We start from the raw sequence: 22453 nt of genomic DNA, 5'->3' as shown, positions 1-22453 counted from the left end.
ACAAGACTATGGTAGAGTTTCAGGTTTCAGACTGAATTCAAAAAAGACTAAAATGATAGTTAAAAATATGACACAAGATCGTAAACATGAGCTTGAAAGGAGGGCAGGTTTTGAAATTGTACCTAAGGTAAAATATCTTAGAGTTCAGGTTGCAGAATCAAACATGAAATTGTTCCAAAATAATTATGAGGTGTTGTGGCGAGAGGTTCAGAAAGACATGGAGACTTGGAAAAAGCTGCAACTGTCTTTACTTGGAAGAATAGCAGCAGTTAAGATGAACATTTTGCCAAGATTTCTGTTTTTGTTTCAAATGATTCCGGTGCTTAAAAGTGACAAACAACTGAAAGTTTGGCAGTCTGGTGTGAATAAGTTTGTCTGGAATGAGAAGAAGCCGAGAGTGAAATTGAAAATTATGCAAGATGTTCCAGAAAGAGGAGGTCTTAAACTCCCAAACCTACAGTTATATTATGATGCAGCAGCTTTAACTTTAATAAGTGATTGGTTTGGAAGTAAAAAGATTGGAATACTGAATGCAGAAAGTTTTGATCTTGAATTTGGATGGCATGCTTATTTATTCTATGATGACAAAGTAGACAAAGTATTTAAAAGTCATATACTTAGAGAATCTTTGATGAGAGTTTGGAAGAAGCACCGACTCAAATGGGATTACAAAATACCGTTATGGCTGGATCTTGGTCATACTATGTGGAATACAAATATAATGTCACTCGGGGGGTTTTTATATAAAGAGGTTCTTTTTACAGATGCGGGCAGATGGCAGCTGAAGACATTACAGACACTGTTGGATGAAGGAATTAATTTAACTTGGTTACAATATAATCAACTACAATTGAGATGGAAAGAGGACCAAAAAACTGGTATTATGTTGCATGAGGAAGAATTGGTTAGACATATAAGAGAGAAAGGTCCAATGCATATTAAAAGGCTTTATAATGTTTTGCTAGAAAGGGATTCAGAAACTGAATTAGTTAAAGATTGTATGATTAAGTGGGCACAAAATTTTGAAGAACCAGTGATGTTGGAAACATGGGAAAAAATTTGGGTTCAGAATGTTAAATTTACACAGTCGCAGAACCTGAGGGAAAATTTTTATAAAATGTTTTATAGATGGCATTTAGATCCTAAAAAGTTGTCATGTATGTACCCTAATGTTCAGCCAAAATGTTGGAGATGCGAATGTTTGGATGCTACGTATTATCATGTTTGGTGGACCTGTAGGAAAGTTAAGGCTTTTTGGATAAAAATATGGTGGGTTATGCAGAATGTTTTGAAGAAAAAAATTCAATTCTCTCCACAATTGTTTTTATTGGGTATAGTTAAGGGTTTTACACGGGGTGAAATAAAACTAATATTGTATATGATAACTGCAGCAAGATTGTTGATAGGTAAATATTGGAAGAATGAAGCTTTGCCTACTATCGAGGAATGGACTTTGAAGATGGCTAGTTTTGCAGAGATGGCGAAGATTTCAGCATACTTAAAGGATTGTTCACAAGAGACTTATGAATGGGAATGGAAAAGCTGGATAGAATATGTTCAGAACAAATACCAAACTAGAAAGTATCAAATAGCTTTTATTTGAAAATAATGTATTAGAAATATCTTAATGTAAAGAGAAAAAGAGGAAAAATTATATAGGGGGAGGGATGGGTTCAGGTTTATATATCAGTGTTATTAGTTATGAGTACATAATAGGGAAGTCTGGGGGGGGGAGGATTAGGGAGGGTTAGGGAGGACGGGAAGTTTGGGGAGGGAGGTGGGGGGGTGAAAAAAAAAAGGGGTGAAAATGTAATTGTAAAACTTTTGCAATAAAAAAAAATAATAATAATTCCATGTTTTAAAATATTCTGATTCTTGAGCTTGTTTGGAGGTTCTAGCAGGGGAGATTTGGTAAAATGGGGGAAATTAAAATTGTCATTGCTGGGAAGAATTGCAGCAATAAAATCAGATATACTGCCAAGACTCCTTTATTTATTCCAAACAATTCCAATAAAATTAGATAAGAAATTCTTTATTAATTTGGATAAAATAACTACCAATTTTGTGTGGGAGGGAAAAAAATAAAGAATTAAATTAAGTATATTACAAGATGAAAAAATTAGAGGTGGATTCGTACTTCCAGCATGGGAGAAATATTATAAAGCTTCAAGTTTAAAATGGATTAGAGAATGGGTAACATTGGGAAATCAAAGATTATTACAATTAGAAGGCCACGATTTAATGAAGGGATAGCATGCTTTTCTGTGGAGCCCTAGAAATAAAATATATAGACGTTTCAATAATCATGTAATTAGGAAATCATTAATTAGTACATGGCAGGAAACCAAAAGTAAACATTATATGAAAATACCTGGTTGGCTATCAACAATAGAAGCAATAACATACCCCAACACACTATCCAAACAAAAATCGTTAAGATATAGAGAGATACTAGACACACAAGGAATATTGAAAACAAGAGAGGAATTAAAAGAGCAAGGAATATTAATAGACTGGTGGCCCTAGTCACAAATTAAGACAAGATATAGGAAAGACCAGGAGGAGGGAAGAATAGACCCAAAACCAAATCGATTAGACAAATTATCAGAATTAAAAGAAGAAAAATCAATTTCAAAAATTTACAAATACCTACTAGAATTCGATTTGGCAGAAGAATTGGTTAAAAGACAGATGATAGCTTGGGCAAGGAACATTGGGCACAGTATACAGCTAGAAGTATGGGAAAGGGCATGGGAAAACAATTACAGTATGACAAAATCAGTAGCATATAAGGAGAATCATTATAAAATGTGGTACAGATGGTATCTAGCTCCTTCGAAGTTAGCCAAAATGTACCTGAATGTAAATTCGGCTTGTTGGAAATGTAAGCAAGCTCAGGGTACTTTCTTCCATTCATGGTGGCTTTGCCCAGAAATCAAGAAATATTGGAGGAAAATAAAAACATGGATAGTAGAAATAACAGATCAAGAAATTGAATTAGAACCAGAAATCTTTTTATTAGGCATGATCAAAAGGAACATTAGACAGGACATAAACTACTTAACACTACACATAATTACGGCGGCAAGATTGGTACTAGCACAATTATGGAAAACAGATCGTCTGCCAATAGACCAGGAGATAATTCAAAAAATTTACGCATGTGCAGAAATGGATAAATTAACTTTAAAATTAAAGGACAAGGAAGACTCAAAATATTTTGAAGTATGGAATAGATGGTATAAGTGGGTAAATCAAAAGAAAAAAGGGTAAAGACTAAATTTAGGAAAAATCAAAGGTAACAAATAAGCACCGTAAGGTAGATAGAATAAGGAATAAATCACTGTTTATATATGTATGTATATATGTACACACAGGTACATATATTTAGCTTGTTGGTGGAGTTGTGTATTGTATATGCAATTTTACGATTGAGAAAAATGTGTATAATTTTGTATTTTAAACTTTTTAAATTCAATAGTTTGTTTTTTAAAATAAAAAAAAATATTCTGATTCTTCCTTATCTTTAATCATCAGAGTTAATCTATTCATTTCTGCACAATCTAAATTTTTTTTATTACTTCTTCTTCCAAAGGTATTTTCTCTGATTTCCAATTTTGAGCATACACAATTCTTGCAGCTGTTATTACATGTATAATCAAATATACATTTTCCTTACTATTTTTTTCTGGAAAGATACCCAGTAGGAACAACTCTGGGTTTTTTTTTTGTTTTTTTTAAAATTTGATTTATATGCCGCCCTTCTCCGGAGACTCAGAGCGGCTTAAAATGCGTTAAGCAATAGCCTTCATACTTTTGTATATTTTATACAAACTCAGCTTATTGCCCCCACAAACTGGGTCCTCATTTAACCTACCTTAGAAAGGATGGAAGGCTGAGTCAACCTTGAGCCTGGTGAGATTCGAACTTACAGTAATTGCAGACAGCTGGTGTTAATCACAATGCTTTTAGTCTGCTGAGCTACCAGGCCAGTTTAAATTCAATACGTTGCTGTATCATTTCTTCCAGCCAGATTTTAATCTTGTACCAGTAATTTTTGCTTCGGGACAAGTCCACCACACCACCATGCTCTCTACATGGGGCTTCCCTTGAGGAGCATCTGGAGGCTCCAACTGGTCCAGAATGCGGCCGCGCGGGTGATTACGGGAGCGACATGGCGCTCCCATATAACACCTCTCCTGCGCGAGCTGCACTGGCTCCCGGTGGTCTTCCGGGTGCGCTTCCAGGTGTTGGTTCTCACCTTTAAAGCGCTCCATGGCTTAGGGCCAGGGTATTTACGAGACAGCCTTCTGCCACCGATAACCTCCCACCGGCCAATACGCTCCCACAGAGAGGGCCTCCTCAGGGTGCCGTTGGTGCACCCGCCCTCTGGAATGAGCTACCCCCAGGGATACGACTGATCCCGGACCTCTGCACCTTCCGCCGGGCCCTGAAGACTTTTCTATTTCAGCAAGCTGGGCTGGGTTAAAAATCTATTCATTTGGGGGATTTTATGGGTAAGGGGTTTTAAATTGGATTTGGTCAATTGGTTGCGGTCCACCCACTTGGCCGGCCGAACGCCTGGCTGAAATCTTAAGCTTGCCACGTCCGCCGCGTTGGGCTGGTCCGCTAACTGGGTCCCTTCGGCAAAGGACGAAGCCAGGTCGGCTGGCCTGGTCTCTCCTGAAGAAACTCCTGCGGCTTCTAGTGCCTCGCGGGGGGGGGGGGTCGGTGCTCGATCGCCGCTCGTGGGACTCCCAAGGGAGCCCGGACCTGTTCGGAGCGGCGGGCGGCAATGAGGGCGACGGGCCGCCCCAAGGCCCCGGACGGTCCGGTGCGAGGAGTCCCGCCCGAAAGGGGGGCACGCGAGATGGGGGGGGCCTAACGGATCCACGGACCAATTGCCCCCGCCATGCTACCCCCGCAGTCGTCACCGGAAGCACTCCGATCGTTTCCGAGGCGAACGGAGAAAACCCGTCCTTCGGAGCCGGCGCTGATTGGTCAGAGGCAGTCATGGACCCGCCTTCACATCTGGTTCCGGAGGCCTGCGCACGCGCACTCTCGGCGGGGAGCGTGCAAAGCGGTGCTCGTCGCCGCCGTCGCCATTAGCGGAGTTTGTTGCGGAGGAGCGAGGGGAGTCCCTGGTCGGAACCGGCGGGGCCCGGAGCCCTCGCGAGGGGAAGGCAGGTGCGGGGCTCCCCTTCCCTTCCCAGGTCCCTTCCTTCGACGCCCGTCCGGGCCGCAGCTGATTTCTGGGCTGATCTGCGTCCCGCTTCCCGTGGAGCCGAAGACCCGCTTCGCCCACTTTCCTTGAGGGACCAGGCGGGTCTTGGGCCTCCGTGGACGGAAGGAAAGCCGCAACCCCCCCCCCGGTCTATTCTTGGCAAGGAGGCGGCTGCTGATGCTGCTTTGGTCGCCTCCGGAAAGGCCACCGATGCGGCCCAGTCGCCCTCAGGCTGCCTGGGAGATGAGATGCTCCTGGAAGCTTGGATGGTCCCTTTTGGTGCCCTTCCTCCGCGCAGAGCGAGAGAGAGACGGACAGACAGACAGACAGAGTCAGAGAAAACGAGAGACGTGGGGAGAAGCAGGTCAAGAGCCTGGGCCGCTAGTCCAGCGCCACTTGCCTTGTGCTGAGCGTCATTGCAGCCTTGCAGCTCCCCTCCGTGAACATGGAGTTTCCATGTTCATGAACCTTCTCACCATGCAAACTATGGGTGGAAAGCTGCCACTGTGCTTTTTATAAGGTCCCTTGGTGGAAACCATCCAGAGCTCTGAGCTGGTGCAGAAAGAGGAAGGAGGGGGTCAGCTGTGAAGAAGCAACTGCCTTCCTTATCTGAAGCTCTGGGTGAATGTGGCCCCCTGTTGGGACTGCGGGGTGACTGGTAGTCTTTGGTCTTCGTGGTGGTTCTGCGCTTTTGCAGAATATTATTTATCCCACTACAGACATTTTCTAGATTAAGCCCCCAAGGCACTGTTGCTGCTGTGTCTTCTCTGCAATTCTACATGACTTGCTTGTGCTGCTTCTGCCTCTCCAGGAGTTGCCTGTGCCTCTCCCTCACTCAGAGATTGTCTCTTTTTCCCAGGTTGCGTTGCTCACCATGGCAGGAGTCTTCCCTTTCCGGGGCCCTTGCCCCCCAATGCCTACACCCTTGACTCCATTGCCCGACTACATGTCGGAGGAGAAATTGCAGGAGAAAGGTACAGTCATGGGACGAGACTTTGTCCCCATTACTCCCATGCCAGCAGTTGTGGGGGCGGGGGGGCGGAATACCAGGGGCTGAGTGAAGAGGCTTTCGTGCCGGGTTTTTTTCTCTCTCTCTTTTTAGCCCGCAAATGGCAGCAGCTGCAGGCAAAGCGCTATGCCGAGAAGAGGAAATTTGGCTTTGTGGATGCCCAGAAGGAGGACATGCCACCTGAACACGTGAGGAAGATCATCCGTGATCACGGAGACATGACCAACAGGAAATTCCGTCATGACAAGCGAGTGTATTTGGGGTGAGACTTGGGGAAAATGCCATGGCTTGCTTCGGCTTGGCTGAGTTATGCGCATCTCCAGCACAGGTGTTTTTATTGAGGAGATCTCCAGGTGAAGAGCATTGTGGGGAGAGGATACTTGACACTGCCCAGTAAATGCTGTGGGTGGCCAGGTTGAGTGTTGTGGTTCAGCTCGCAGCAGTTTGAACCCCAGAAGATGCCCTGTACTTCCTGTCTTGGACAAGGCGCTGCTGATCCGGATGCGGCCTTGGCAGCCCTAGAAGAGGAAGAGATTTCAGATTCTTCTCAGGCTATGAGCCTAAGGGGGCTTGCAGGTGGCCTCTGGGCAGCAGGACCAATGTGTGAGAATCTTAAGGATTCCTTGGAGCCCTGGCTCCCAGGAATCTCCTGCTGCAAGGGCCAGCGATACTTTGCCTTGACCTCTTCAGACGGGGCATCACGATGGATGTCAGACTTTGAGATCAGACAAGCAGCGGCAACAGCACAGACTCTAGGAACGTGTGTATTGTAGGCTAGAATAGCAGAACCTTGAAAACCAGAGTTCCCTTACATCAGACAAAATTGAGACAGGGTTATTTTGATTTTTTTCTCACGACGGAGTTCTCTGTCCCGTAATAGTTTGTTGCTCTCTTCCCACTTTTCAAAGCCAAAACTACATTCTCTCCCACTCACCAGGCTACACTCACCAGGCTTGTATCTTGCAGTGAGATTCCTGCATATTTCAAGAATTGCATTTTGGTAGCTGAGCAGACTTTTTCTGCCAATCCTCCCCTGCATTGCTGCGCAGACTGTGCTGGCCAACTGTGGGTACCACATGCTTCTCCCCTTTTCCTCTTCCCAGGGCCCTGAAGTATATGCCCCACGCAGTTCTGAAGCTCCTGGAGAACATGCCGATGCCCTGGGAGCAGATCCGGGATGTGCCTGTCCTCTATCATATCACTGGGGCCATTTCCTTTGTGAACGAGATCCCATGGGTGATCGAGCCGGTGTATATCGCCCAGTGGGGGTAAGGGAGACTCCCCAGCTGGCACTTGGGGGGGAGGGCGGGCAGGTTGGCTGCAATTGGCCTTGTGCCGTGGCTAATTTTTGGCATTGGATGCATCCCAAGGTCCATGTGGATCATGATGAGGCGGGAGAAGAGGGACCGGCGGCATTTCAAGCGAATGCGCTTCCCGCCCTTTGATGACGAAGAGCCCCCCCTCGACTACGCAGACAACATCTTGGACGTGGAGCCCCTGGAGGCCATCCAGCTGGAGCTGGACCCAGAGGAAGATGCTCCCGTCTTGGACTGGTTCTATGACCACCAGCCCCTGAAGGACAGCCGCAAGTGCGTACCCCTACTCATTCCCTTCTGGGGGAAAAAATACTTTTTACACACACCCTAACGGGTGGGGGTGGGGAATGGGGGAGGAGTAAGAAATGGTGCCAAATATCCCCCCCCCCATCCCTGACCGGAGAACCAATGGGGTTCCAGCTCCCAGACTTGAGGGGGGGGTTGAACACGGAGCAGGGTGTGGATCTCCTTTGCTGGGTCAGTTAAAGGGCCCTGGGCGCCTCCTGCTTCCAGGAGAGAAGCCGTCTTCTGTCTCTGCAGTTCATGCTCTGACCTCATGGAGGGTCCAGAAGAGCTGTGGAAATAACCCGGGGGGCTCTCAGTTCTTGCGTGCAGAACAAAGGCTTTGTGGGGAAGGGCAATTGCTAAAGCCCCCCCGGGGACTTCCCTGCTTCTTCTGGGCCCGCAGGTATGTCAACGGCTCCACCTACCAGCGATGGCAGTTCACCCTCCCCATGATGTCCACCCTCTATCGCCTGGCCAACCAGCTCCTCACGGATCTCGTGGACGACAACTACTTCTACCTCTTCGACCTGAAGGCCTTCTTCACCTCCAAGGCCCTCAACATGGCTATCCCGGGGGGGCCCAAGTTTGAGCCCCTGGTTCGAGACATCAACCTGCAGTGAGTGGCAGAGACTTTGCCTTGTGGACATTGGGGGAGGGGTGGCAGTCTGTGGGCAGGGCTTGCTTGCTTGCTGGACCTCCCCATGTTGCTGCTGAGTGACAGTCAGAATGGGGCATGGTCAGTTGGGTGAATTGGTTTGGGGAAAAAGCCTGAAGGTGTGTGAGAGTGGATCCTTTGACCTCTGCTGGGACGGGGGTGAGGGGACACTACCTGGGAGCCTCTCCAAGCGGCCCCCTCCCAAACAGCTCTTCCTCTTCCGGCTTCAAAGGGACGAGGACTGGAATGAGTTCAATGACATCAACAAGATCATCATCCGGCAGCCGATCCGGACTGAGTACAAGATTGCCTTCCCCTACCTCTACAACAACCTTCCCCACCACGTCCACCTCACCTGGTGAGATCGGCTGAGTGGAGCTGCTGAGGCTGGTTGGGGGAGGGAGAGCAGAGGGAGGGGAGAGGGCTAGGCTGACCATTGGCAGGCTGGACACTGCCCTACCCCGACGGGGTGGGCCAGGAGGTTCAGTTGGTGTTAAATCCAGTTCAGGCAATGGCAGCACCTGGAGAAGCTCTTTTTTTTGGGGGGGGGGTGTCCTTGTCCTAACAGCATCTCGTCCTCTGCAGGTATCACACCCCCAACGTGGTCTTCATCAAAACAGAGGATCCAGACCTGCCAGCTTTCTACTTTGATCCTCTCATTAACCCCATTTCACACAGACATTCAGTTAAGGTGAGACCATGTGGGGGTGTGAAAAAGCCTGCATTTCTGTTTCTGCCTGCTTCCATCTCCGGATGGAACCTGGAGGGTCTTCCAAGTAGAAATGAAAATACAACATACACGCAGCAATGACTTCAAAGAACAGTTTGAGCGATAGAAGAGCCACCGTGAGGGACTAAAACAAATGAATAAGGGGGCGGAAATAAGGGGGAAATGCTCGTTTTGATAACATTCCGTAGAATGGGACTAGGGATGGCGAAAGGAGGAGGGCTTGCAGGGAACCTTCTGCCCCGTCTGCGGCTTTTGCTCGACCGTCCGGAGGGACGTCTGAAGGGGGAGGTGGTTCTTGGTCCTGGGCTCCTCCGGCTCTCGAGGGCTGCCGACTGGCCCCCTTTTTAACAGAGGTGGGCTCCCTTGGGGGCCTCAGAGGTGGGCTTGGGGGCCTCTGTGACCGCCTCTGATCCTCCCAGAGCCAGGAGCCACTCCCTGATGACGACGAGGAGTTTGAGCTGCCAGAGTTTGTGGAGCCCTTCCTCAAAGAGACCCCTCTTTACACGGACAACACGGCCAATGGCATCGCCTTGCTCTGGGCACCGCGGCCCTTTAACTTGCGCTCTGGCCGCACCCGGCGAGCCCTCGACATACCTCTGGTCAAGAACTGGTAAGCGTAGCTGAGGTGACCCAATTTGCTGCCTTTCCGTCTGAAGGCCCCTTACGGCTGCTCTGTTTCTCGCCTCCAGCCTTGGCTGAACCTGGGCTTGCCGTCTGGGGCTCTGCTCTAAGTTTGGGCAGGCTGAGAACTCACAGCTTCCTCCTCCCCGGCTGTCAGGTACCGAGAGCACTGCCCTGCCGGGCAGCCTGTGAAGGTGCGGGTCTCTTACCAGAAGCTCCTGAAGTACTACGTCCTGAACGCGCTCAAGCACAGGCCCCCCAAGGCGCAAAAGAAGAGGTGAGTGGGGGGCCCTGGGAAAAAGCCCCCCCCCCCGTCCCTCCCAGCTCATTCTTGGGGTCTCCCGTCCCCTGGAAGGAGATGGCAGCTCAGACTGGCTGGTGGGTACAAGCGAGAGCGGGGGCCTGGTGACCCAGTGGCCGGTCCAGCGTGCCCACCCAAAGCTCCCCTTGTCTCCTGCCCCCAGATACCTCTTCCGCTCCTTCAAGGCCACCAAGTTCTTCCAGTCCACCAAGCTGGACTGGGTGGAGGTGGGGCTGCAGGTCTGCCGTCAGGGCTACAACATGCTCAACCTTCTGATCCACCGCAAGAACCTCAACTACCTCCACCTGGACTACAACTTCAACCTGAAGCCCGTCAAGACCCTCACCACCAAGGTGCCTCCCCCTTCCCTTGTCCTGTAGCAGAGAGCTGTAAGGCCCTCATGTTGCCGTGTGCATCCCCCTCCAGTGCTGCTTTCAGGCAACTGTGTCCGTGGAGAAGAGGGGGGGGCAATGGAACATGCTGGGACTGTCCCTGCTGGACTGCCCTCCCCTCCTCCTCGGGGTTCCCTGGTCCCCCCCCCCAATGCTGCTCAGAGTCTCTCCTCTCTCTCGGTAGGAAAGGAAGAAGTCTCGCTTTGGCAACGCCTTCCACTTGTGCCGGGAGGTGCTGCGTCTGACCAAGCTGGTGGTGGACAGCCATGTCCAGTACAGGCTAGGAAATGTGGATGCCTTCCAGGTGGGTGGCGCCATCCTATTGAACGCTGGGGCCCTGGGAGACCCTGTGGCACACTGCAAACCCTCCCCCAGCCCAGAGAGTGCCCAGGAATAACACCCCAACACCACCCCCACCACCCCCACAGCTGAACCCTGAGCTGGGTGTCTCCTCTCAGCCCCGCTGCTTTTCCCCACAGCTGGCAGACGGCCTCCAGTACATCTTTGCTCACGTGGGGCAGCTGACTGGGATGTACCGGTACAAATACAAGCTGATGAGGCAGATCCGGATGTGCAAAGACCTCAAGCACCTCATTTATTACCGCTTCAACACAGTGAGTGCAGCTGAGCTTCTGGGGAGGTTGAGCTTCGGCTGCCATCCCAAGAGAAGAAGAGGCTCGCCGGTTTACAGGAAATAATATTCTGTAAAAAAAAAATTAAGTTGCTGGGGTGCAGAATCATTGACCTGTAGTACAGTCGCATGCTGGCAGTACAAATTGCTCTGCGGGCAGTAATTTCCAGCAGGTCAACCTGGGTTCAAGTGGGGGGGAGCCTTTTCTGACATAGGGGCACTGTAGCAAGTGAATCTCGTGGACCGGCCTGGGACCCAAAAGTCAGGTGGGCCCATTCCATTTCTGGCAGTTGTGAGGGTACTTGGGTGCCAGGCCGTGTCTGGTTGCCCCGTGAAACAATTCAGCGTTTCCTTCCCTTGTCCAGGGGCCAGTGGGGAAGGGCCCCGGCTGTGGTTTCTGGGCTCCAGGCTGGCGTGTGTGGCTCTTCTTCATGAGAGGGATTACACCTCTGCTGGAGCGATGGCTCGGGAACCTCCTGGCCAGGCAGTTTGAAGGTAAGCAGAGCCTCTCTTCTGGCTGGGTTTAGTCAGGTCATTCCTTGAGCAGCCTGATCCTGGGGGGAAATGAGACGATGGTCAGCGAAATGTCCCACTTGTGAGTCCTCAAATAGTTTTGGGTCGTTTGTGATCCTGTGGGGTTTTATTTTTCCTGGAAAAGTTTCCTGAAGTTTTATTAATCCTTCAGAAGTGCCACAGGAACTACTTAGGTTAGGAAACAGTTTCCAAATCCACACCACCTCCCCAGCCAGATCCTAATAGCTCCTAGGGCACTAGGTCTCATGCTCCACTGGTTCTCCTGCCTGGCATAGAGATTTATAACTGAGTAGCTTCACCCCAAGGTAGCGGGTGGTCTACCCTAGTGATTATCATGACGCCCAGTAACAGGAGAGAGAAGATCAAAACATTTGGCATTCCCTAGTGGAGATCCCTGGGCTTCACCTCTCCCCTCCCACTGCTCTAGATGAATTGGCCACTCAGAAAGAGGAGGACCCCTCGGGAGTTGTGCCCCACTCCCCACCTTCACTGCTGGCCCAGATGGGTAGCATAGTTGGTGTCGTTTGAAGCCATCACAAGACCAGCCAACTGGTCAACCCGGTGTGAATCCTGGCTGGATAAATTTCATCCAGGACACACTGCGGCTCCAGGCCAAAAAAAATTCTGTTGTGGCTGGACAAGTCGCTGCAATTCTCACCCATTTCCCCTGCTGCTTCTGTGCTATAGTTGATCACTTTTTCTCTAAAAATCAAAGTCCTTTCAAATCAAGCTTGAATCCTAGAAAAGCTGAGAGCTTTTCTGTTGTCCTGGGGAGATCCAGTGGCCTCCCGGAAGGTCCAGGGAGTGACCACCCAGGGAATCTGTTTCCCACCCTTCTTTGCAGGCCGCCACTCAAAGGGGGTGGCCAAGACTGTCACCAAGCAGCGGGTGGAGTCCCACTTCGACCTGGAGCTGCGGGCGGCAGTGATGCACGACATCCTGGACATGATGCCCGAGGGGATCAAGCAGAACAAGGCTCGGACCATCCTGCAGCACCTGAGTGAAGCATGGCGATGCTGGAAGGCCAATATCCCTTGGAAGGCGAGTCCCCCTCCCTCCTTTCCTTCCCTCTACATGGGGCAGGCCATTCAGGTTGGGCCAGCTTTTCCTTTCCCTCCTGTCCCACTGCAGGTCCCGGGGCTGCCAACTCCCATCGAGAACATGATCTTGCGGTACGTGAAGGCCAAAGCAGACTGGTGGACCAACACAGCGCATTACAACCGGGAGCGCATCCGTCGCGGGGCCACTGTGGACAAGACGGTCTGCAAGAAGAACCTGGGCCGCCTGACTCGCCTCTACCTGAAGGCCGAGCAGGAGAGGCAGCACAACTACCTGAAGGTGGGCAGCCCCCTGTGCCTCTCGCTGGGGGAGGCAGGGCGGCCTGCCGCGGGTGGCCTGGCTTTGACTCTGCTGTGGTTCGTCTGCAGGATGGTCCCTACATCACCGCAGAGGAGGCTGTGGCTGTTTATACCACCACGGTGCACTGGCTGGAGAGTCGGCGCTTCTCCCCCATCCCTTTCCCTCCCCTCTCCTACAAGCATGACACCAAGCTCCTGATCTTGGCCCTGGAGAGGCTGAAAGAGGCTTACAGGTACCCTGAGGAGAGGCTGCCGTTGGGAGGGAGGGGATGTGCGATGCTGAGGGGTGGTGGGGTGCTCAGCATCTCACAGCGCAGCACCCAAACACTCTTTTGTGAAAAGGCCTTACTTGTTTTTACCCCAACTCTTTCCCCTGAGCATATGGGGCTGCGAGTGCATTCTTTTATGTCTGGGAGATCATGTGGCAGGAGATCCCACTGGCTTCACCTGCCTCCTTGCTTACCTGTCTTGCTTCCCAGAGCTCTCTTTGAAGGGATCTGAGCTGCTCTCCCAAACCTCACTTCCTTCCTCCAGTGTGAAGTCTCGTCTGAACCAGTCCCAGCGGGAGGAGCTGGGCCTGATCGAGCAGGCCTACGACAACCCTCATGAGGCCCTTTCACGCATCAAGCGACATTTGCTGACCCAGCGAGCCTTCAAGGAGGTGAGCCTCGGCAAGAGGAGAGGGCAGCCTTGGTCAAGCGTTTCGCACCAGTGCGTGGCTGCTTACGAGGGCTTGACGTACGAGTGCCGTGATCAGTGTTTTCCTTGGCCAGGTGGGCATCGAGTTTATGGACCTCTACAGCCATCTGGTCCCTGTCTATGATGTGGAGCCTCTGGAGAAGATTACAGATGCCTACCTGGACCAATACCTGTGGTACGAGGCTGACAAGAGACGTCTCTTCCCTCCGTGGATCAAGCCAGCTGACACAGAGCCCCCTCCGTTGCTAGTATACAAGTGGTGCCAGGGTGAGTCTGGGCATAGGGTCTCACTGGTGAAGCCACCCCTTCCTCCCTAAGACTGGGTGACCTAAATTGAGAGGCAGTGATGGGTTGTTCTGGAGGGAGGAAAAAGCAGGGTGGTCCAGGCTGGGAGCGTCTATCGTTATTCCAGGATGGCTGAGAAGGACGTGACTGGCCAGCCAGGCCTCTGGCCCCGATCGCTGCAGGGTGCAAAGGGGGCCCTTCCTCCCTTGCAATCTTCTGACATGGTTTTGGTGGCTTCCAGGTATTAACAACCTGCAGGACGTGTGGGAGACCAGCGAAGGGGAGTGCAACGTCATGCTCGAGTCCCGCTTTGAGAAGATGTACGAGAAGATCGACTTGACGCTGCTTAACAGGCTGCTGCGTCTCATTGTCGACCACAACATCGCCGACTACATGACCGCCAAGAACAACGTGGTCATCAACTACAAGGTAGGCTGAGCTGGCTGCTAGGCTCCTGGCACAGGCTTGACCCCAGAGGCGCCCTTGACCCTCTGCTTCTCCTTTTCCCCCCAGGACATGAACCACACCAACTCCTATGGGATCATCCGGGGCCTGCAGTTCGCCTCCTTCATTGTCCAGTACTATGGGCTGGTGATGGATCTGCTGGTGCTTGGCCTGCACCGGGCCAGTGAGATGGCCGGTCCACCGCAGATGCCCAATGACTTCCTCAGCTTCCAAGACTTGGCCACAGAGGTGGCCCACCCAATACGCTTGTTCTGCAGATACATCGACCGCATCCACATCTTCTTCAGGTACCAATGGGGGGGGGCACTTGGCATGCTTGGCAGGGACGGCACTGCTGTGATTTGAGAAATCCCCTATTCCCCCACACACATTGCCCATTTCCCACAAGTTGGGTATGGGTGGCCCTCGTGGGGAGGGAGCTGTGTCCTGGCAGGGACCAGATATAATGGACTAAAGAGATGTCACTGTCCTGTATGTCTGTGTTGATTCTCAGTGGCTGGTTCTTTGCCTGTCCAGCAAGCTGGAAGCAGCCTGCTTGTAGTCCCAGGGCCAGGCTGGGCTATTTCGTCAGCCTGGGGGGTCTCACAGACAGACCAGTGGCGGTACACCTGTCCTGGGCCCCATCCCCGTCCCCATCTCCAGGGACAGCACGTGGACAGGGTTGACGCCTGTGGGCTGCTGTTCTGCAGATTCACCGCGGATGAGGCCAGGGACCTGATCCAGCGTTACCTGACTGAGCACCCGGATCCAAACAACGAGAACATTGTAGGCTACAACAACAAGAAGTGCTGGCCTCGTGACGCTCGCATGCGCCTCATGAAGCATGACGTTAACCTGTGAGCATGTGGCTGGCAGGGTAGCTGTCTTCCTGGAGGGGCGGAGGCTGGAGGGCCAACCCATAAACTCGGCGCTTCTCCCTGGCAGGGGCCGCGCTGTCTTCTGGGACATCAAGAACCGGCTGCCGCGCTCCGTCACCACAGTGCAGTGGGAGAACAGCTTTGTGTCTGTGTACAGCAAGGACAACCCGAACCTACTCTTCAACATGTGCGGCTTTGAGTGTCGCATCCTGCCCAAGTGCCGGACAAGCTACGAAGAGTTCACCCACAAGGACGGCGTGTGGAACTTGCAGAATGAGGTGGGTGGCCTCCAGGAAGGTATTTGCTTCCAGGGGCGTGGGGGCTGACAAAGTGCCATCCCCCACACTCATTGCTCTCTGCTGTCATAGGTGACCAAGGAACGCACCGCACAATGTTTCTTGCGAGTGGACGATGAGTCCATGCAGCGGTTCCACAACCGGGTCAGGCAGATCCTGATGGCCTCAGGCTCCACCACCTTCACCAAGGTAGGGAGGCCTGGAGGAGGGAGGAGGTCTCAATTCAGGCACTGGCAAGAGGAGTACCTGAGCTCCCGTCCTGTCTCCTCTTCTGCTGGCAGATTGTGAATAAGTGGAACACGGCCCTGATCGGCTTAATGACCTACTTCCGAGAGGCCGTGGTGAACACCCAGGAGCTGCTGGACTTGCTGGTGAAGTGTGAGAACAAGATCCAGACTCGGATCAAGATTGGCCTGAACTCCAAGATGCCCAGCCGCTTCCCACCCGTGGTCTTCTACACCCCCAAGGAGCTTGGGGGGCTGGGCATGCTATCCATGGGCCACGTCCTGATCCCTCAATCTGACCTCAGGTGAGGAGGCGGTTGCCCGGTCTGCTGGGGCAGGTCGGTCGGCCTCAGCTCCCTGGGTTGAGCAAATCGGGTCTGCTCCTTAGGTGGTCCAAGCAGACGGATGTGGGTATCACTCACTTCCGGTCCGGGATGAGCCACGAGGAGGACCAGCTGATCCCCAATCTGTACCGGTACATCCAGCCGTGGGAGAGCGAATTCATCGACTCCCAGCGAGTGTGGGCCGAATATGCCCTCAAGCGGCAGGAAGCCATTGCTCAGAACAGGTGGGTTACTGGGAGGTGGGGAAGGCGGACCCTCGGCCAGACTTGCCAGGAGGAGGAGAAAGAAGCCCACCGCAGGGTGATCATCTCCTGGGGTGGCTTTTGTGACCTTTACAATGCTAGCTACCACGCTAAGGCCAGATTGGCACGCTGCTTTTAAAGGAGCTCTTGGATTCATTCATGTTCTGGGTCAGCACAGGAACCAGAAGCAAACTGAACGGGCTGGTTCTGTAGATTGTGCCAGGCCCAGAAACCGTTAGCCCAGGTTTAAAAGGGACTGAACTTAGTGTACCACGTGAATGCAGCTGCTGGGTCCTCCCTGGGCCTTGAGAGGCCTGTGGTTCAGATCAGGCGGCCTTTGGTTTAGCTAGCCTTGGCCCCTTCTCCCTGTGGCAGGCGCCTGACCCTGGAGGACCTGGAGGACTCGTGGGACAGAGGCATCCCACGCATCAACACCCTCTTCCAGAAGGACCGGCACACTCTGGCCTACGACAAGGGCTGGAGAGTCAGGACGGATTTCAAGCAGTACCAGGTTTGCCCTCCCCCACACCCCAGCATGCCCCCTCCTGGTAGCGGGTGCTTGTGGAAGATCACAAGGCTCCCAGAGCTCTGCGGCCCCTCCCAAGGCCCCCTTCTCTCTCCCCCCCCTTCCAGGTGCTGAAGCAGAACCCCTTCTGGTGGACCCACCAGCGCCATGACGGGAAGCTCTGGAACCTGAACAACTACCGCACGGACATGATCCAGGCCCTGGGCGGGGTGGAGGGCATCCTGGAGCACACGCTCTTCAAGGGCACCTACTTCCCCACCTGGGAGGGGCTCTTCTGGTGAGGATCGCTCCGTGCCATGGCCTTTGGGGAGGGGGGGCTGTGGGCAACTCCTGGGGTGACGCGTCCTGCTCTCCTGTCCAGGGAAAAAGCCAGTGGCTTCGAGGAGTCCATGAAGTGGAAGAAGCTGACCAATGCCCAGCGTTCGGGTCTCAACCAGATCCCTAACCGAAGGTTCACCCTCTGGTGGTCTCCCACCATCAACAGGGCCAACGTGAGTCACGCTCCCATCTGGTGCAGTGGGGGTGCCCTTTGAGATTGGGCTGGCAGGGCTTTGGGGGTCAGTGTGAAGAGGGCCTCTGGGCTAAGGCTCTATGAGGCCTCACCCCCCTTGCCTCCCCTCCGGCAGGTGTACGTGGGTTTCCAGGTACAGCTGGACCTGACTGGCATCTTCATGCACGGCAAAATCCCCACGCTGAAGATCTCCCTGATCCAGATCTTCCGGGCTCACTTGTGGCAGAAGATCCACGAAAGCATTGTCATGGACCTCTGCCAGGTGAGGGTCCTTTGGCTCTCCCCCAGCCCAGCTCCCTGCAGGCCCCCAACAAGCAGCCCCAGGTGGCCGAGCTCCTCCAGGCCAGGGGTTTGGGTCCCCCTCCCCACTTGCTCCCAACCCCCCTTCCTCCCTCTCCGCCGGTTCCAGGTGTTTGACCAGGAGCTGGACGCCTTGGAGATTGAGACGGTGCAGAAAGAGACCATCCACCCCAGGAAGTCCTATAAGATGAACTCCTCCTGCGCGGACATCCTCCTCTTCGCCTCTTACAAGTGGAACGTCTCCCGGCCTTCCCTGCTGGCAGACTCCAAGTAAGCCCACTGGGTTTGGAGGTGGGAGAAGGGGGCTTCTCCCCAGCCCCCCCTTCCTGCCTGCTTTTCCCATGCTGATGGCCTCCTGCCCTTCCTCCTCCTCCTCCTCCTCCTTCTGCTGCTGCTGATCAGGGACGTGATGGACAGCACCACCACCCAGAAGTACTGGATCGACATCCAGCTGCGTTGGGGAGACTATGATTCACACGACATCGAGCGTTACGCCCGGGCAAAGTTCCTGGACTACACGACGGACAACATGAGCATCTACCCCTCCCCCACTGGGGTCCTCATTGCCATTGACCTGGCCTACAACCTGCACAGGTGAGGAGGGGGGCAGGGATCCGGCAGGCTCGGTGGATCAGCCACAGAAAGCAGGGCGTGACGTGGTCGAACTTTTGGGCCACATCCAGATGAGCCAGGTTCTCTTGGTGGAGTGGGGGCGGAGGTCTGGCCCTCAGGGACTCATTCTGTTCCCCACCCTCCTCCCAGCGCCTACGGGAACTGGTTCCCTGGAAGCAAGCCGCTGATCCAGCAGGCCATGGCCAAGATTATGAAAGCCAACCCCGCCTTGTATGTGCTGAGGGAACGGATCCGCAAGGGGCTGCAACTTTACTCCTCGGAGCCCACCGAGCCCTACCTGTCCTCACAGAACTACGGGGAGCTCTTCTCCAACCAGATCATCTGGTTTGTGGACGACACCAATGTCTACAGGGTCACCATCCACAAGGTGAGGGGCTCTGGTCTCCCTCTCCCTGGCAAGCGGGGGTCAGGGGTGGGGCTGAGCGCCTCCTAATCAGCAGAAGCTTCTTTCCAGACCTTCGAGGGGAACTTGACAACGAAGCCAATCAACGGGGCCATCTTCATCTTCAACCCTCGGACCGGGCAGCTCTTCTTGAAGATCATCCACACTTCCGTCTGGGCTGGGCAAAAGCGTTTGGGCCAGGTGAGGTCTTGGGCCAGCCCCATTGCCCTGTTTTCTTGGGGCAGGGAGGGAAACCCCTCTCATGCCCTTGCTGTCTCCTCTCTTGCCAGCTGGCCAAGTGGAAAACAGCGGAGGAGGTGGCGGCTCTGATCCGGTCCCTGCCTGTGGAGGAGCAGCCCAAGCAGATTATCGTCACCCGGAAGGGCATGTTGGATCCTTTGGAGGTAGGCCAAGGGGCAAGAGAGGAGAGGGAGGATGGGAAGGAGGCTCCTCCTCCCTTTGTGGCCATAGCCTGGAGCTCTGGACAATGACCAGTGGGACCCCTAATCTCCCCCAACAGGTGCACTTGCTGGACTTCCCCAACATCGTGATCAAAGGCTCGGAGCTGCAGCTGCCCTTCCAGGCCTGCCTGAAGGTAGAGAAGTTTGGGGACCTCATCTTGAAGGCAACCGAACCCCAGATGGTCCTCTTCAACCTTTACGATGACTGGCTGAAGACCATCTCTTCCTACACGGTGAGCCACCTGCCGTTCACACACGGGCACAGGCATGGGCACGCTTGAAGGGCTGAGTGTGCCTGGATGCCACGCGGCCTCTGCTCCTCTCCCAGGTGGGCGTGGGATGCCAATCACGTTCCCCCCATCCCAGGCCTTTTCCCGCCTGATACTCATCCTGAGGGCGCTGCATGTCAACAACGATCGGGCCAAAGTCATCCTGAAGCCGGACAAGACCACCATCACCGAGCCTCACCACATCTGGCCCACCTTGACCGATGAGGAGTGGATCAAAGTGGAGGTGCAGCTGAAGGACCTGATCTTGGCCGACTATGGCAAGAAGAACAAGTAGGTCGAGAGCCAAGGTGGCGCAGTGGTTAGAGTGCAGCACTGCAGGTTACTTCAGCTGACTGCTAGCTGCAGTTTGGCAGTTCACATCTCACTGGCTCAAGGTTGACTCAGCCTTCCATCCTTCCGAGGTCGGTAAAATGAGGACCCAGGTTGTTGGGGCCAATAGACTGAATCTGTAAACTGCTTAGAGAGGGCTGGAAAGCACTGTGAAGCGGTATAGAAGCCTAAGTGCTATTGGTAGGTGGCCAGGTGGCTCTCTTGACCTCCCTTGGTGCGGAGGAGGGGCCTGCCCTGCCCGCCAGGTTGAGGCCGGGGGAATCTTTGCCAGCGCCCCAAAGCCCTGACAGAAGTGCTCCGAAGGCTTCCGTTTGCTAACCTGCCCTGTCCTGCTCGCTCTTTGCCAGTGTGAATGTGGCTTCCTTAACCCAGTCTGAGATCCGGGACATCATCCTCGGCATGGAGATCTCAGCCCCCTCCCAGCAGCGTCAGCAGATCGCAGAGATCGAGAAGCAGACCAAGGAGCAGAGCCAGCTGACAGCCACCCAGACGCGGACGGTCAACAAGCACGGCGACGAGATCATCACCTCTACCACCAGCAACTACGAGACCCAGACCTTCTCCTCCAAGACCGAGTGGCGGGTCAGGTGGGTGGCGGAAGCCGGGAGGGAGGGAGGGCTCCCCGCCCTCCTCCTCAGGTGCTGCTTGACACCCTTCGCTTCCTCCCCCAGGGCCATCTCTGCAGCCAACCTGCACTTGCGCACCAACCACATCTACGTCTCCTCGGACGACATTAAAGAGACCGGCTACACCTACATCCTGCCCAAGAACGTCCTGAAGAAGTTCATCTGCATCTCCGACCTGCGAGCTCAGGTGTGCTCCCTGCCACCCGTTTGCCTTCTGGGGTTGCCTGCCAGGGATCCGTTTTCGCTAAGAATCTTGCTCATCTCTGTTTCTGCATCAAGTTTTCGGCTTGAGTGGGTTCTTGAAAAGGGAGGAGAAAGCCAAAACGGCCACTGACCTTTGCCCCAGAGCCTCTTTGACTGAGCTGTGCCTGAGGGGGCCACAAAGAGCGCAGGTGCTAGCCCGGATGTCTTTGTCCCTCCACACGTCCCATGAATTTCAGCTGAGTGCAGTGTGGCCCTCTCCCTTTGCCAAGACCCTTGGCTGTGAGTGCCCGGGTGACCCGGCCTCTCTGTCCCCCCCCCCCCCAGATTGCAGGCTACCTCTATGGGGTGAGCCCCCCAGACAACCCCCAGGTGAAGGAGATTCGGTGTATTGTGATGGTGCCTCAGTGGGGAACCCATCAGACCGTCCACCTCCCCGGCCAGCTGCCCCAGCATGAGTACCTCAAGGTAAGTAATCTCTTTGGGGTGCCCCAGGTGTATGGGGGGGGTCCCTGGGATCTTTCATTTCTTTAAAGGAGACAGTTGGGCACTACTGTCTTGCTGCAAACGCTCCTAGGAGGGAAGGGGGGCAGGTAGGCTGGGCCTCTGTGCGCTTGACACTGCTTGACACCCCCCCACCCGGCTTCTTCCCCAAATGTAGGAAATGGAGCCCCTGGGGTGGATTCACACCCAGCCCAACGAGTCTCCCCAGCTCTCCCCACAAGACGTCACCACCCACGCCAAAGTCATGGCCGAGAACCCCTCCTGGGACGGGGAGAAGACCATCATCATCACCTGCAGGTCAGTCCGGGCATCTGCTCGCTCGTCGGCTGGGGAGGGGCGGGGAGTAGCAGAGCCGATGGGCCCCCTTCGCTGACCAGCCCCTCCTCCCGCAGCTTCACTCCAGGCTCCTGCACCTTGACCGCCTACAAGCTGACCCCCAGCGGCTACGAGTGGGGCCGGCAGAACACAGACAAGGGCAACAATCCTAAGGGCTACCTGCCCTCCCACTACGAGCGGGTGCAGATGCTGCTCTCGGACCGCTTCCTGGGCTTCTTCATGGTGCCGGGCCAGAGCTCCTGGAACTACAACTTCATGGGTGAGTGAGAGAGATGGGGGTCCAGAGCCCTTCCCACCCACCACCCACCCGCTGGTCCTGGGTGTCGCAACCTGCCTGTTGCCCTTGGTGGGGGCCAAGGAATGGCAGAAGTGGCATAAGGAGTGGGGCGGGCACCTCTGTGACTCCCCCCCCTCCAGAGGGTCCCTGGCCATTTTGGGTTCTGGAACAGGACTCTCCTCCCTTGCAGGTGTCCGGCATGACCCCAACATGAAGTACGAGCTGCAGCTGGCCAACCCGAAGGAATTCTACCATGAGGTCCATCGCCCCTCCCACTTCCTCAATTTCGCCCTTCTGCAGGAAGGGGAGGTCTACTCAGCAGACCGGGAGGACCTCTATGCCTAGACTGACAGTGCCCCCCCCCCCCCCGTGCCTGAACGCCCCCCCCCCATCCCATTGGGCTTGTGCGAAGAAGTGTTTCTGTATAGTGTCAGTGTCTACATGATGTTTCAGTTGTTTAATAAATTTTTGTATACTGTAAAGGTGTCTCTTGTGGAACCTCTCAGCTGCTCAGCCCCTCCCACAAGACTCAACTCAGTTCTGGGGGAGGGCAGAAAGAGGGGGAGGAACCGGGGGGGGGGGGATTCTCGGTTGGTTCCTGAAGCTCT

General features: G+C 53.7%; 1 protein-coding gene across 1 annotated transcript; it reads left to right on the top strand.

Moving 5' to 3' along the window:
* The first annotated feature begins 5092 nt into the window (after window positions 1–5092).
* PRPF8 (pre-mRNA processing factor 8) lies at window positions 5093–22315 on the top strand. Its single transcript, XM_070956521.1, has 43 exons — window positions 5093–5187; window positions 6084–6198; window positions 6327–6495; window positions 7337–7501; window positions 7604–7822; window positions 8238–8450; window positions 8722–8847; window positions 9075–9180; window positions 9639–9829; window positions 9998–10117; window positions 10305–10494; window positions 10718–10837; window positions 11013–11147; window positions 11530–11659; window positions 12543–12739; window positions 12830–13036; window positions 13126–13289; window positions 13591–13717; window positions 13830–14022; window positions 14282–14469; window positions 14554–14792; window positions 15195–15341; window positions 15430–15640; window positions 15731–15847; window positions 15940–16187; window positions 16271–16450; window positions 16844–16979; window positions 17102–17271; window positions 17356–17485; window positions 17621–17767; window positions 17915–18075; window positions 18208–18399; window positions 18568–18805; window positions 18893–19021; window positions 19111–19224; window positions 19341–19514; window positions 19648–19841; window positions 20249–20488; window positions 20573–20714; window positions 21056–21196; window positions 21390–21529; window positions 21625–21827; window positions 22036–22315. Exons 2-43 carry the CDS (start codon window positions 6099–6101, stop codon window positions 22188–22190), a joined length of 7008 nt encoding a protein of 2335 aa, XP_070812622.1. The 5' UTR covers window positions 5093–5187; window positions 6084–6098; the 3' UTR covers window positions 22191–22315.
* The last annotated feature ends 138 nt before the right edge of the window (window positions 22316–22453 follow it).

The sequence above is a fragment of the Pituophis catenifer genome, unplaced genomic scaffold (assembly GCF_029215685.1).
Source record: "Pituophis catenifer annectens isolate HBS135680 unplaced genomic scaffold, rPitCat1.0.hap2 SCAF_48, whole genome shotgun sequence".
In the NCBI taxonomy this organism is placed as follows: Eukaryota; Metazoa; Chordata; class Lepidosauria; order Squamata; family Colubridae; genus Pituophis; species Pituophis catenifer.
This window is presented reverse-complemented; position numbering and strand designations above follow the sequence as displayed.